The sequence below is a fragment of the Scyliorhinus torazame genome, chromosome 25 (assembly GCF_047496885.1).
Source record: "Scyliorhinus torazame isolate Kashiwa2021f chromosome 25, sScyTor2.1, whole genome shotgun sequence".
In the NCBI taxonomy this organism is placed as follows: Eukaryota; Metazoa; Chordata; class Chondrichthyes; order Carcharhiniformes; family Scyliorhinidae; genus Scyliorhinus; species Scyliorhinus torazame.
This window is the reverse complement of record NC_092731.1, coordinates 46,571,760-46,587,454: the sequence shown is the minus strand read 5'-3', so window position 1 is coordinate 46,587,454 and position 15,695 is coordinate 46,571,760. Positions and strand designations below refer to the sequence as shown.

The 15,695-nt window shown below is 53.7% G+C and overlaps 1 protein-coding gene across 3 annotated transcripts in view; it reads right to left on the bottom strand.

Moving 5' to 3' along the window:
* Positions 1-7,535, bottom strand: part of LOC140402509 (uromodulin-like) — a 42,335-nt gene extending 34,800 nt beyond the window's left edge. The window contains exons 1-2 of one of the 3 annotated variants that reach the window (XM_072490374.1): positions 7,141-7,535; positions 1,023-1,072 (exon numbers count right to left, since the gene is read on the bottom strand). In XM_072490374.1, the coding sequence (XP_072346475.1) occupies positions 1,023-1,056 (34 nt within the window). In that variant the 5' untranslated portion in view covers positions 1,057-1,072; positions 7,141-7,535. Of the gene's footprint in view, positions 1-1,022; positions 1,073-7,128 lie in introns of all 3 variants that reach the window. The other 2 variants (XM_072490373.1, XM_072490372.1) reach the window with 2 other exon arrangements.
* Positions 7,536-15,695: the final 8,160 nt, after the last annotated feature.

The window sequence follows — 15,695 nt, the reverse complement described above, 5'->3', positions numbered from 1 at the left end:
AAACTCCATCCCCCCGGCCCCAATCCATGTCCCTCGTCCTCAAACACCATCCCTCCGCCCACAATCCATGTCGCTGATCCTCAAACTCCATCCCTCCGCCCACAATCCATGTCCCTGATTCTCAAACTCCATCCCTCCATCCACAATCCATGTCCCTCATCCACAAACTCCATCCCTCCACCCACAATCCATGTCCCTCATTCTCAAACTCCATCCCTCCGCCCACAATCCATGTCCCTCATCCTCAAACTCCATCCCTCCGCCCACAATCCATGTCCCTCATCCTCAAACTCCATCCCTCCGCCCACAATCCATGTCCCTCATCCTCAAACTCCATCCCTCCGCCCAAAATCCATGTCCCTCATCCTCAAACTCCATCGCTCCGCCCCCATCACAGCACCCATTCCCTCCACCCAATCAGCGGAGGCCACAACCTCATCGCAACATTCGAAGCTGGGGAATGTCTTCCCGAAAGCTCTCAGTAACTTCATCTTCCTCTCGTTCCCGAACTCCTTCCGAAATACACACCCTTCAATAAAACCTCTCCAAAAATCACTTTCTCGGATAAAACTGCAGTTCTTTGATCAGATCTTTGATCCGAATATCAGGAGTTGTTGTGGTGAGAGATTCACATTGCACAGAAAGGGCCCTTCAGCCCATCAGGTCTGGGCCGGTCAAAAACAACCAGCTGACTATTCTAATCCCATTTCCCGGCACTTGGCCCCTAGCCGTGTCTGCCCGGGGATCACAAGCGCACATCGAAACACTTCTTAAATGTTATGAGGGTCTCTGCCTCCACCTCCCTTTCAGGCAGCGGGGTCAAAACTCCCACCGCACTCTGGGTGAAAAGGTTTCCCTCACATCCCCTCTGAACCTCCTGCCCCTCACCTGAATTCTCTGCCCCATGGTCATTGATCCCTCCACCAAGGGGAAAGGTCTCTTCCTCTCTACTCCATCTATTTTCCGGGAATGATACTGAATGATCACAATTGTATTCGGTGTCCTGAATGAAGGTTACTTACTCAGATAGCCCAGAATCAACAACAACGTCTTCATCTCTCTCAGTGATATTCTGTAATTGAAAATGGACAATCCACATTAGAGAAAATTCCGGAGATGGGAAAATGATAGAAAATGTGAGTGAGATAGTGGACATTGAGTTTGTTTACCGATAGAGAGTGAAGTCTCTCTCTGGGAGTGGGATAGTAGACATTGAGTTTGTTTACCGATAGAGAGTGAAGTCTCTCTCTGGGAGTGGGATAGTAGACTTTGAGTTTGTTTACCTATAGAGAGTGAAGTCTCTCTCTGGGAGTGGGATAGTAAACATTGAGTTTGTTTACCTATAGAGAGTGAAGTCTCTCTCTGGGAGTGGGATAGTAGACATTGAGTTCATCTATCTATAGTAAGTGAAGTCTCTCTCTCTTGAGAGTGGGATAGTCGACATTGAGTTTATCTATCTATAGTGAGTGATTCTCTCTCACTGGGACTGGGTTGTAGCCAGTGAGTTTATTGATCTATAGTGAGTGAAGTCTCTCTCTGGGAGTGGGATAGTAGACATTGAGTTTATCTGCCTTTCGTGAACAAAGAGCAAGAACAAAGAACAAAGAAATGTACAGCACAGGAACAGGCCCTTCGGCCCTCCAAGCCCGTGCCGACCATGCTGCCCATCTAAACTAAAATCTTCTACACTTCCTTGGTCCATCTTCCTCTATTCTCATCCTATTCATGTATTTGTCAAGATGCCCCTTAAATGTCACTATTGTCCCTGCTTCCACCACCTCCTCCGGCAGCGAGTTCCAGGCACCCACTACCCTCTGTGTAAAAAACGTGCCTCGTACATCTCCTCTAAACCTTGCCCTTCGCACCTTAAACCTATGTCCCCTAGTAATTGACCCCTCTACCCCAGGGAAAAGCCTCTGACTATCCATTCTGTCTATGCCCCTCATAATTTTGTAGACCTCGATCAGGTCATCCCTCAACCTCTGTCGTTCCAGTGAGAACAAACCGAGTTCATTCAACCGCTCCTCATAGCAAATGCCCTCCATACCAGGCAACATCCTGGTAAATCTCTTCTGCACCCTCTCTAAAGCCTCCACATCCTTCTGGTAGTGTGGCGACCAGAATTGAACACTATACTCCAAGTGTGGCCTAACTAAGGTTCTATACAGCTGCAACATGACTTGCCAATTCTTATACTCAGTGCCCCGGCCAATGAAGGCAAGCATGCCGTATGCCTTCTTGACTACCTTCTCCACCTGTGTTGCCCCTTTCAGTGACCTATGTACCTGTACACCTAGATCTCTCTGACTTTCAATACTCTTGAGGGTTCTACCATTCACTGTATATTCTCTACCTGCATTAGACCTTCCAAAATGCATTACCTCACATTTGTTCGGATTAAACTCCACCTGCCATCTCTCCGCCCAAGTCTCCAAACAATCTAAATCCTGCTGTATCCTCTGACAGTCCTCATCGCTATCCGCAATTCCACCAACCTTTGTGTCGTCTGCAAACTTACTAATCAGACCAGTTACATTTTCCTCCAAATCATTTATATATACTACAAAGAGCAAAGGTCCCAGCACTAATCCCTGTGGAACACCACTAGTCACAGCCCTCCAATTAGAAAATCACCCTTCCATTGCTACTCTCTGCCTTCTATGACCTATGACACCGTGAGAACGTGCAAACCCCGCACAGACAGTGACCCAAGCCGGGAATCTAACCTGGGACCCTGGAGCTGTGAAGCAACAGTGCTAACCACTGTGCTAGCTTGCTGCCCGTGTCCTCCGGTACTGGCCCAGTTAAGTTTTGATGCACTAAGCGTCAAGAACCACAAAGACATGTGAGACTTTAACCAAGGCTTTAATACACTACATAGGAAGCTTACCCGACACAGACGACCCCAGACAAAATGGGTCAGGTCTCAGAAGCTGGGTCTTATACCTAACTCCCGGGGGAGTGGCCAAGGCGGAGCTCTCCGTGGCCAGGTCAGATTACATACAGGTGACCGAACCTCTACAGAGCTAGAGTACAATACACAGGATTACACGGCCACGTTACACACAACTATTATATAACTATGTACAATGCTAGGGAAGTACAGGGGTGTATCACCACAAGTTTGCAGTGCCAGTGGGAGGAGACTTTATTAACATAGGGAAGGTCAAAGTGTCATTTGATAGCGTATCTCAAGCACATCCATCTCATTCCCATGGAAACGCAAGCTCATTTGACTGTGGTGGAAGAGATGTAGGATTGTTGTGGTTCAGAACCCACCTCCCCAATTCTGGTTATTCTCCTATCAGTTTTTAAAAAAGCCTTGTATTTATATAGCACCTTTTGTGATCACCAGAACTCACAAAGTACCTCACCTTACCCAGAACCCGGAACGCAATTGCATGCTGGCCGGACAATTAATGGGGAGGCAACGTGAAATGCATGCTGGAAAAGGGACCATGATGTCGGAGGGAGGGTGGGGAAAGGGTGGGCACCAAGAAAAGGGAGGGTGTGGGCTGGCACTTCTATTTTAAAAAAATAATTTTTATTAAAGGTTTTCCTAAAATATCAATGACAAAATGAGACAGAAAAAAGAACCCAACAGGGTTAAGTACAAAACACAATCTAAAAAAGCAACCCCCAAACCCCCCAAACCCCTCCCCCCGTACATAAATAATAAATTAACATTAACACCCCGACTTAACACAACAGGTGTATACACCCCCTCAGACCCTCCAGTGTAAATAACATGAACAAAAAAAGTAAACCCCCGCCCTGCCCCCCCCCCCCCCCCGCCCACCCCCCCCGAGCTGCTGCCATTGACCAATGTCTATCGTTCTGCCAGAAAGTCTAAGAACGGTTGCCACTGCCTGAAGAACCCTTGTACCGACCCTCTCAAGGTGAATTTCACCCTCTCCAATTTAATGAACCCCGCCATATCGCTGATCCAGGATTCCACACTTGGGGGCCTCGCATCTTTCCACTGAAGGAGAATCCTTCGCCGGGCTACCAGGGACGCAAAGGCCAGAATTCCGGCCTCTTTCGCCTCCTGCATTCCTGGCCCCTCTGCCACCCCAAATATTGCGAGCCCCCAGCCCAGTCTGACCCTGGATCCTATCACCCTCGACATCGTCCTCCCTACGCCCTTCCAAAATTCCTCCAGCGCTGGGCATGCCCAGAACATATTATTGTGATTTGCTGGGCTCCCTGAGCACCTAACACACCTGTCCTCGCTCTCCAAAGAGCCGGCTCATTCTTGTCCCGGTCATGTGTGCCCTGTGCAGCATCTTAAACTGTATGAGGCTGAGCCTCGCGCACGAAGAGGAAGAATTCGCCCTCCCTACGGCATCTGCCCACGTCCCCTCTTCGATCTCCTCTCCCAAATCCTCCTCCCACTTACCTTTCAACTCCACCACCGAGGCCTCCTCCTCATCCTGCATCACCTGCTAAGTTTCCGAGTGAAGTCTCTCTCTCTGGGAGTAGGATAGTAGACATTGAGTTTATCTATCTATAGTGAGTGACACCTCTCTCTGGGAATGGGACAGTAGACATTGAGTTTATCTATCTATAGAGAGTGAAGTCTCTCTCTGGGAGTGGGATAGTAGACATTGAGTTTATCTACCTATAGTGAGTGACGCCTCTCTCTGGGAATGGGACAGTAGACATTGAGTTTATCTATCTATAGAGAGTGAAGTCTCTCTTTGGGAGCGGGATAGTAGACATTGAGTTTATCTATCTATAGTGAATGAAGTCTCTCTCTCTCTGGGAATGGGATAGTAGACATTGAGTTTATCTATCTATAGTTAGTGAAGTCTCTCTCTCTTGGAGTGGGATAGTAGACATTGAGTTTATCTATTTATAGTGAATGAAGTCTCTCTCTGGGAGTGGGATAGTAGACATTGAGTTTATCTATCTATAGTGAGTGAAGTCTCTCTCTCTTGGAGTGGGATAGTAGACATTGAGTTTATCTATAGTGAGTGAAGTCTCTCCCTGGGAGTGGGATAGGAAACATTGAGTTTATCTATCTATAGTGAGTGAAGTCTCTCTCCGGGAGTGGGATAGGAAACATTGAGTTTATCTGTCTATAGTCAGTGAACTCTCTGGAAGTGGGATAGTAGACATTGAGTTTATCTATAGTGAGTGAAGTCTCTCTCTGGGAGTGGGATGGTAGACATTGAGTTTATCTATCTATAGTGAGTGAGGTTTCTCTCTGGGAGTGGGATAGTAGACATTGAGTTTATCTATCTCTGGTGAGTGAAGTCTCTCTCTGGGAGTGGGATAGTAGACATTGAGTTTATCTATCTATAGTGATTGAAATCTCTCTCTCTGGGAGTGGGATAGTGGACATTGAGTTTATCTATCTATAGTGAGTGAAGTCTCTCTCTGGGAGTGGGATAGGAGACATTGAGTTTATCTATCTCTGGTGAGTGAAGTCTCTCTCTCTCGGAGTGGGATAGTAGACATTGAGTTTATCTATCTATAGTGAGTGAAGTCTTTCTCTAGGAGTGGGATAGTGGACATTGAGTTTATCTATCTATAGTGAGTGAAGTCTGTCTCTGGCAGTGGGTTAGTAGACATTGAGTTTATCTATCTATAGTGAGTGAGGTCTCTCTCTGGGAGTGGGATAGTGGACATTGAGTTTATCTATCTATAGTGAGTGAAGTGCATTACAGCCAGGTTATGCACTTTGGTCTCAAAAATGAGAAGGCTGACTATAATCTGAATGGCCATAAATTAGGAGAGGGGAGTGTGCAACGAGACCTGGGTGTCCTCGGAGACCAGTCACTGAAGGTTAACATGCAGGTGCAGCAGGCGGTAAAGAAGAGAAATGCAATGTAGGCCTTTATTGCGAGAGGATTCAAGTACACGAACAGGGCCTTGGTGAGACCACGCCTGGAATATTGAGTGAGATTTAACTGAATGGGCTTAATGTCCCATAGCGAAAGCAGTTAGGCTCCGGTTTCCCATCATTGAGAAACACAATGCTGTAATGTCACTCGGGTCAGATAGGGGGTCTTAGGGGAGATTGTGCGACTGAGGCTGTACATAGCCCCATTTCCTACACTGAGCAGCTCCACCCGCTGGAACTCCTCAATGTGGCGGGAGAGCAGATGCCATTTTTAAACCGTGACCTCATTTGTGGAACCCCCAACGCGATCCCCAACTCAACCCCCAATACCGAACTCACTATGCGAGGATTTCCAGGCCCATCTGTAACATCACTGGCAACACTCCCCCCCCCCCCTCCCCCCCCCCTCCCCACCCCACCCCCCACCACCCGAACACCCGGGCAGGACACCCCCCCGGCCAGATCGCCACCCCATAAAATGCCAGCTTGGAACCTTGGCCAACCTGGTATCCTGGAAGTGCCTCTGCAGCTGGCAGTGCCAGCTTGTCCAGGTGGAACCAGCAGTGCCAGGGTACCACCCTACCCAAAGGACATGTACCTGGGGGCCTCCGAGCGCCTGGGAGACCCCCACGAGTGCAGCTTGTCAGCCTCACGAGTGCCAATCCCCACCCTGGAGAATGGGACACCGTTTTTCAGTGGAATTGCTCTAGTTCCACAAGGCACGGTGCAAGCCCATTAACCCATCCTGAATTGCTCCGGGACCGGTGCCTCTTTCGTGGTTGTAGAACATCACCGATTCAGTCCCGGCGTCAGCACGTAGGCTCTGAATTGGAGAATCTGAAATGGAGAATCCCGCCCATTATACTTTCACCCCAACATGTTCATATTTCTTGGTACAATTCACAAGCCCTCTCCTCCCCTCCCCCACACCAATCATTAAACCACTTTTGGGTTGTGACTTGCTGAGTAAATCCTCCAGATCCATCTCCAGTCTCCTCACAGACACAGCTCATTAATGAGCTCTGTATCGGGACTGGAGTTACAAAGTCCTGAGCGAATGTTTGGCAACCAGGGGCTGGTTTAGCACAGTGGGCTAAACCAGTTTACAGCTGGCTTGTAATGCAAAACAAGGCCAGCAGCGTGGGTTCAATTCCCGTACCGGCGTCCCCGAACAGGCGCCGGAATGTGGCGACTACTAACTTTCACTGTAACTTCATTGAAGTGGACTTGTGAGAATAAGCGGTTATTATTATTAAACCTTCTCATCATCTAATTCATACCTGATTGCTGACCGGAGCTTCAGGTGTTGCCGTGTGAGCTGGAGCAGGTTCACTCAGGTTGCTTGTTCCTCAGTGTTGAACAGTCCGTGACAGCCTCTGTCTGCTTATAAGGCAAATGGATTGGACCAGAAACTGAGATTTGTATCAGATCAATCAAAGCACCATTATCGTGGAGCCATTTAAAACGTCATCAAAGAGTTAAACGTGTTGGTCTAAATAATAATTTGTGGTCAGGTGGATATCATCTCCGTAACTAGGTCCTGGAGATAAGTCTGACAATATTTACATTACTCTCGCTGAAAAGAATTGTGGTGAGTTTCTAAATCCCCCTGGAAGGTGGGTCCAAACGTATTGATTGTCAATCGGTGCAGTAAACGCACCTATTGACAGGGTGTGATGAGAAGCTATTTGCTAAGTCTATACAAGACTTGTATTTTTTCCAAACTAACACTGACCATTTGCTGGGTGTTTGTCGGCTGAGCCGCATTCGGCTCAGTGTATTTGTTTAACTGTGTGTAATCAATGACTAATCACCGTTTGCCATCTGTTTTAGCAACTCCGAACATGGACGAGTAGTACCGTGAAGATTTTCTGATTAAATCACCTTGTTCAAGTGAATCAATTGCTTTAATAAAGTGACTCTGACACATGTGCTCGGGAATGTGTCATTGCTTCAGAACAGGAAATTGATTAAACCTCGTTTAGTTGTACCAATCTATAATTTGCCACAATGATTAATATGTCAGGTATCCCAGTACTTGTTCAAGGGGTGTTTTAATGTTGCTCTCACTGTGCTGTCTGTGTGACGTTCGAGCTGTTTTACAACATGCTCAGCTCTTTCATCCACGTCAGAATTGACTGGAGATGTAGGAAACCACAGGTTTGAATCTTGAGCCCCAATTAGTAACAGAACCTTTCTACCTGAAGGGAATATCTGATTTATTTCGAACATCGCAGTTTTTAACTTGTGCTGAATTCCGTTTCATTCTCCAGTCAAAATCCTGAGTGAGCTGTGATTTGCCAGTGATTTCTTTGTGTTCTATTGGCTCCCCCGGCCGGCACTTTGAATTTACTTGGGGATGGACAGTTGAGATATCTGCCCCTGTGTCAATTAGCTGTTCCAAGTAAATCTCTGATTTGAATGTCTACGTAAGGGATATGATTCTCCTGCCTGGGGCTTGGAAGGCAAATTTCCTTTTGGCCTTCCCAATAGGAAGTGGGCAGCACGGTAGCATTGTGGATAGCACAATTGCTTCACAGCTCCAGGGTCCCAGGTTCGATTCCCGGCTTGGGTCACTGTCTGTGCGGAGTCTGCATGTTCTCCCCGTGTCTGCGTGGGTTTCCTCCAGGTGCTCCGGTTTCTTCCCACAGTCCAAAGATGTGCAGGTTAGGTGGATTGGCCGTGCTAAATTGCCCTTAGTGTCCAAAATTGCCCTGAGTGTTGGGTGGGGTTACTGGGTTATGGGGTTGCGGGGATAGGGTGGAGGTGTGGGCTTGGGTAGGGTGCTCTTTCCAAGGGCCGGTGCAGTTCGATGGGTCGAATGGCCTCCTTCTGCACTGTAAATTCTATATTAAATTTTTATATATTGTTGAGTCTGATCATGAGGATTCCCTGGCCGTCTAGACTTTCCCGTGTTAGTCTGGGTTAGTGCTAGGGTCTGCTGAACTCTTGGTGTTTGGGTTTGACGATTCCTATTTCCTCGCTGTCGCCTGGGAGTTCGTGGAAACTGTCCTTAACTGTCCTTGATTTTCCCACTGATTGTCCTAATATCCGGAATTCGGAATTCTATTTCTCGGGGCTGCTGTCTCAGTGGTTGTTGTCGAGGGAGTATCCTGATGATAATTGCCCTCTATGGGACTGAGGTCGCTGTGATTTTCAGTTATCTCTTCTCGGAGACAGGATCTACTCCCATTTGGAAGCAAATGGACGTATTAGTGAGAGGCAGCACGGTTTTGTGAAGGGGAGGTCGTGTCTCACTAACTTGATAGAGTTTTTCGAGGAGGTCACTAAGATGATTGATGCAGGTAGGGCAGTAGATGTTGTCTATATGGACTTCAGTAAGGCCTTTGACAAGGTCCCTCATGGTAGACTAGTACAAAAGGTGAAGTCACACGGGATCAGGGGTGAGCTGGCAAGGTGGATACAGAACTGGCTAGGCCATAGAAGGCAGAGAGTAGCAATGGAGGGATGCTTTTCTAATTGGAGGGCTGTGACCAGTGGTGTTCCACAGGGATCAGTGCTGGGACCTTTGCTCTTTGTAGTATATATAAATGATTTGGAGGAAAATGTAACTGGTCTGATTAGTAAGTTTGCAGACGACACAAAGGTTGGTGGAATTGCGGATAGCGATGAGGACTGTCGGAGGATACAGCAGGATTTAGATTGTCTGGAGACTTGGGCGGAGAGATGGCAGATGGAGTTTAATCCGGACAAATGTGAGGTAATGCATTTTGGAAGGTCTAATGCAGGTAGGGAATATACAGTGAATGGTAGAACCCTCAAGAGTATTGAAAGTCAAAGAGATCTAGGAGTACAGGTCCACAGGTCATTGAAAGGGGCAACACAGGTGGAGAAGGTAGTCAAGAAGGCATATGGCATGCTTGCCTTAATTGGCCGGGGCATTGAGTATAAGAATTGGCAAGTCATGTTGCAGCTGTATAGAACCTTAGTTATGCCACACTTGGAGTATAGTGTTCAATTCTGGTCGCCACACTACCAGAAGGATGTGGAGGCTTTAGAGAGGGTGCAGAAGAGATTTACCAGAATGTTGCCTGGTATGGAGGGCATTAGCTATGAGGAACGATTGAATAAACTCGGTTTGTTCTCACTGGAACGAAGGAGGTTGAGGGGAGACATGATAGAGGTATATAAAATTATGAGGGGCATAGACAGAGTGGATAGTCAGAGGCTTTTCCCCAGGGTAGAGGGGTCAATTACTAGGGGGCATAGGTTTAAGGTGAGAGGGGCAAGAGTAGATGTACGAGGCAAGTTTTTTACGCAGAGGGTAGTGGGTGCCTGGAACTCGCTACCGGAGGAGGTAGTGGAAGCAGGGACGATAGGGACATTTAAGGGGCATCTTGACAAATATATGAATAGGATGGGAATAGAAGGATATGGACCCAGGAAGTGTAGAAGATTGTAGTTTAGTGGGGCAGCATGGTCGGCACGGGCTTGGAGGGCCGAAGGGCCTGTTCCTGTGCTGTACATTTCTTTGTTCTTTCTTCTTTGTTCTTTGAGACTGTCTTTTAAATCGTTTGCTGCTGTGAGTCCACTATTTTTAGTTGTCTCTGTTTTTTAACCAATGTCAATTTTGTTCCTTAGCAAACTTGTAAAGAAATTTTAAGATTTTTTTAACTTCAAATGGTGAAAGTACAAATTCAATTACTGACAAACTGCAAGCTGAGCTCTGACCTTGACTCAGAACGGAATTTAAGATTTTCTTAACAAGAGCTTTTCTAACATTCACAACGGAATTAATTCTTTATGTTAACAATTTTTTCTGACATTCACTAAAATGTTGGCTGCTTTTGGGAGGAAGCAGTTAGCTGCGGAGAATTGCACCGTAACAAAGACAACTGCAGTCTCCAGATTTCCACTTTAAACTGGTACCATTCAGTCGCTATCAATCCACAAATAAATATCAAGTAATTTAACACAAGTTTCTGGGCAATTCCAATTAATTGCCTGCTGAAATAATTAACTTATCTCCAGAACCCAATGTGCAGAGAGTGGGTGGAGATCTCGGTAATCCATTGGGTCCCTTTATACAAAGAACAAAGAAAATTACAGCCCAGGAACAGGCCCTTCGGCCCTCCCAGCCTGCGCCGATCCAGATCCTTTATCTAAACCTGTCGCCTATTTTCCAAGGATCTACTTCCCTCTGTTCCCCGCCCATTCATATATCTGTCTAGATGCATCTTAAATGATGCTATTGTGCCCGCCTCTACCACCTCGCTGGCAAAGCGTTCCAGGTACCCACCACCCTCTGCGTAAAAAACTTTCCACGCACATCTCCCTTAAACTTTCCCCCTCTCACCTTGAAATCGTGACCCCTTGTCATTGACACCCCCTCTTGGAAAAAGCTTGTTGCTATCCACCCTGTCCATACCTCTCATAATTTTGTAGACCTCAATCAGGTCCCCCCTCAACCTCCGTCTTTCCAACGAAAACAATCCTAATATACTCAACCTCTCTTCACAGCTAGCACCCTCCATACCAGGCAACATCCCGGTGAACCTCCTCTGCACCCTCTCTAAAGCATCCACATCCTTCTGGTGATGTGGGACCAAACTTAATATTGCTCTAACTCAAACCCCCCCCCCGGAAGAAATGTGTCTGTTTACACTAGAAGCTGTTGCAGGCGATATCTTAAAACCTGTCTGATAAGCGCTCTCTCTGCAGTCCAAACCCTTTTGGCTGCTGTTAACCCATTGAGGGACTTCTGCTTTAACTGCCCAATGTCAGCAGGTGCCCCGTGCCCGGGGTCAGCAGGTGGCCTGTGCCCGGGGTCAGCAGGTGCCCTGTGCCCGGGGTCAGCAGGTGCCCTGTGCCCGGGGTCAGCAGGTGCCCTGTGTCCGGGGTCAGCAGGTGCCCAGTGTCCGGGGTCAGCAGGTGCCCTGTGCCCGGGGTCAGCAGGTGCCCAGTGCCCGGGGTCAGCAGGTGCCCGGGGTCAGCAGGTGCCCAGTGCCCGGGGTCAGCAGGTGCCCGGGGTCAGCAGGTGCCCTGTGTCCGGGGTCAGCAGGTGCCCAGTGCCCGGGGTCAGCAGGTGCCCAGTGCCAGGGGTCAGCAGGTGCCCAGTGCCCGGGGTCAGCAGGTACCCTGTGCCCGGGGTCAGCAGGTGCCCTGTGCCTGGGGTCAGCAGGTGCCCTCTGCCCGGGGTCAGCAGGTGCCCTGTGCCCGGGGTCAGCAGGTGCCTGGGGTCAGCAGGTACCCTGTGCCCGGGGTCAGCAGGTGCCCTGTGCCTGGGGTCAGCAGGTACCCTGTGCCCAGGGTCAGCAGGTGCCCTGTGCCCGGGGTCAGCAGGTGCCCGGGGTCAGCAGGTGCCCTGTGCCCGGGGTCAGCAGGTGCCCTGTGCCCGGGGTCAGCAGGTACCCTGTGCCCGGGGTCAGCAGGTGCCCTGTGCCCGGGGTCAGCAGGTGCCAGGGGTCAGCAGGTGCCCTGTGCCCGGGGTCAGCAGGTGCCCGGGGTCAGCAGGTGCCCAGTGCCCGGGGTCAGCAGGTGCACTTCCCCCATCCCCACTCCTCACCCCACCCCCACTCTCTCTCCCCCCCACTCCTCACCCCGCCCCCTCTCCTCTCTCCACACTTTCCCCACACCCACTCCTCACTCCCAGCCCATTCTCTCCTCCACCCGAACTCTCTTCCCCAACTCCCCTACCGCCACTCTCTCCCCTCCACTCCCCCGCACCCACTCTCTCCCCCGCCCACACTCTCTCCCCCCGCCCCCACTCTCTCCCCCTCACCCACTCTCTCCCCCGCCCACACTCTCTCCCCCGCCACCACTCTCTGCCCCGCCCCCACTCTCTCCCCTGCCCCCACTCTCTCCCCCGCCCACACTCTCTCCCCCGCCCACACTCTCTCCCCCACCCCCACTCTCTCCCCCGCCCACAGTCTCTCCCCCGCGCACACTCTCTCCCCCTCACCCACTCTCTCCCCCGCCCACACTCTCTCCCCCTCACCCACTCTCTCCCCCGCCCCCACTCTCTCGTCCGCCCCCACTCTCTCCCCCGCCCACACTCTCTCCCCCGCGCCCACTCTCTCGTCCGCCCCCACTCTCTCGTTCGCCCCCGCTCTCTCGTCCGCCCCCGCTCTCTCGTCCGCCCCCGCTCTCTCGACCGCCCCCGCTCTCTCATCCGCCCACACTCTCTCCCCCGCCCAAACTCTCTCCCCCTCACCCACTCTCTCCCCCGCCCCCACTCTCTCGTCCGCCCCCACTCTCTCATCCGCCCACACTCTCTCCCCCGCCCACACTCTCTCCCCCTCACCCACTCTCTCCCCCGCCCCCACTCTCTCATCCGCCCACACTCTCTCCCCCGCCCACACTCTCTCCCCCTCACCCACTCTCTCCCCCTCACCCACTCTCTCCCCCGCCCCCGCTCTCTCGTCCGCCCCACTCTCTTCCCCGCCCCCACTCTCTCCCCCGCCCACACTCTCTCCCCCCGCCCCCACTCTCTCCCCCGCCCCCACTCTCTCCCCCGCCCCCACTCTCTCCCCCGCCCCCACTCTCTCCCCCGCCCCCACTCTCTCCCCCGCCCCCACACTCTCCCCCGCCCCCACTCTCTCCCCCGCCCCCACACTCTCCCCCGCCCCCACTCTCTCCCCCGCCCCCACTCTCTCCCCCGCCCCCGCTCTCTCCCCGCCCCCACTCTCTCCCCCCGCCCCCACTCTCTCCACCGCCCCCACTCTCTCGTCCGCCCCCACTCTCTCGTCCGCCCCCACTCACTCGTCCGCCCCCACTCTCTCGTCCGCCCCCGCTCTCTCGTCCGCCCCCACTCTCTCGTCCGCCCCACTCTCTCCCCCGCCCCCACTCTCTCCCCGCCCCCACTCTCTCGTCCGCCCCCCACTCTCTCGTCCGCCCCACTCTCTCCCCCGCCCCCACTCTCTCGTCCACCCCCGCTCTCTCGTCCACCCCCACTCTCTCGTCCGCACCCTCTCTCTCGTCCACCCCCACTCTCTCGTCCGCACCCTCTCTCTCGTCCGCCCCCACTCTCTCGTCCGCCCCCACTCTCTCGTCCGCCCCCACTCTCTCGTCCGCCCCCACTCTCTCGTCCGCCCCCACTCTCTCGTCCGCACCCTCTCTCTCGTCCGCCCCCACTCTCTCGTCCGCCCCCACTCTCTCGTCCGCCCCCACTCTCTCGTCCGCCCCCTCTCTCTCGTCCGCCCCCACTCTCTCGTCCGCCCCCACTCTCTCGTCCGCCCCCACTCTCTCGTCCGCCCCCACTCTCTCGTCCGCCCCCACTCTCTCGTCCGCCCCCACTCTCTCGTCCGCCCCCACTCTCTCGTCCACCCCACTCTCTCCCCCACCCCCACACTCTCCCCCTCACCCACTCTCTCCCACACCCCCACTCTCTCCCCCACCCCCACTCTCTCCCCCACCCCCACTCTCTCCCCCGCCCCCACTCTCTCCCCCGCCCCCACTCACTCCCCCGCCCCCACTCTCTCCCCCGCCCCCACTCTCTCCCCCGCCCCCTCTCTCTCCCCCGCCCCCACCCTCTCCCCCACCCCCATTCTCTCCCCTACCCCCACTCTCTCCCCCATTCTCTCCCCCACCCCCAGTCTCTCCCCCGCCCCCACTCTCTCGTCCGCCCCCACTCTCTCGTCCGCCCCCACTCTCTCCCCCGCCCCCACTCTCTCACCCGCCCCCACTCTCTCCCCCGCCCCCACTCTCTCCCCCGCCCCCACTCTCTCCCCCGCCCCCACTCTCTCCCCCGCCCCCACTCTCTCCCCCGCCCTCCTCTCTCCCCCGCCCCCACTCTCTCCCCGCCCCCACTCTCTCCCCCACCCCCATTCTCTCCTCTACCCCCACTCTCTCCCCCATTCTCTCCCCCACCGCCACTCTCTCCCCCGCCCCCACTCTCTCCCCCGCCCCCACACTCTCCCCCTCACCCACTCTCTCCCCCACCCCCACTCTCTCCCCCACCCCCACTCTCTCCCCCGCCCCCACTCTCTCCCCCGCCCCCACTCTCTCCCCCGCCCCCACTCTCTCCCCCGCCCCCACTCTCTCCCCCGCCCCCACTCTCTCCCCCTCACCCACTCTCTCCCTCGCCCCCACTCTCTCCCCCACCCCCACTCTCTCCCCTACCCCCACTCTCTCCCCCACCCCCACTCTCTCCCCCGCCCCCACTCTCTCCCCCTCACCCACTCTCTCCCTCGCCCCCACTCTCTCCCCCACCCCCACTCTCTCCCCCGCCCCCACTCTCTCCCTCGCCCCCACTCTCTCCCCCGCCCCCACTCTCTCCCCCGCCCCCACTCTCTCCCCCGCCCCCACTCTCTCCCCCGCCCCCACTCTCTCCCCCGCCCCCACTCTCTCCCCGCCCCCACTCTCTCCCCCACCCCCATTCTCTCCCCTACCCCCACTCTCTCCCCCATTCTCTCCCCCACCCCCACTCTCTCCCCCACCCCCACTCTCTCCCCCTCACCCACTCTCTAACCGCCCCCACTTTCCCCCGCACCCGCACTCTCTCCCCCGCCCCCACTCTCTCGTCCGCCCCCACTCTCTCGTCCGCCCCCACTCTCTCATCCACCCCACTCTCTCCCCCGCCCCCACTCTCTCCCCCGCCCCCACTCTCTCCCCCGCCCCCACTCTCTCTCCCACCCCAATCCCTCCCCTACCCCCACTCTCTCCCCCATTCTCTCCCCCACCCCCACTCTCTCCCCCGCCCCCACTCTCTCCCCCTCACCCACTCTCTAACCGCCCCCACTCTCCCCCCCACCCACACTCTCTTCCCCGCCCCCACTCTCTCCCCCGCCCACACTCTCTCCCCCGCCCCCACTCTCTCCCCCGCCCCCACTCTCTCCCCCGCCCCACTCTCTCCCCTGCCCCCACTCTCTCCCCCGCCCCCACTCTC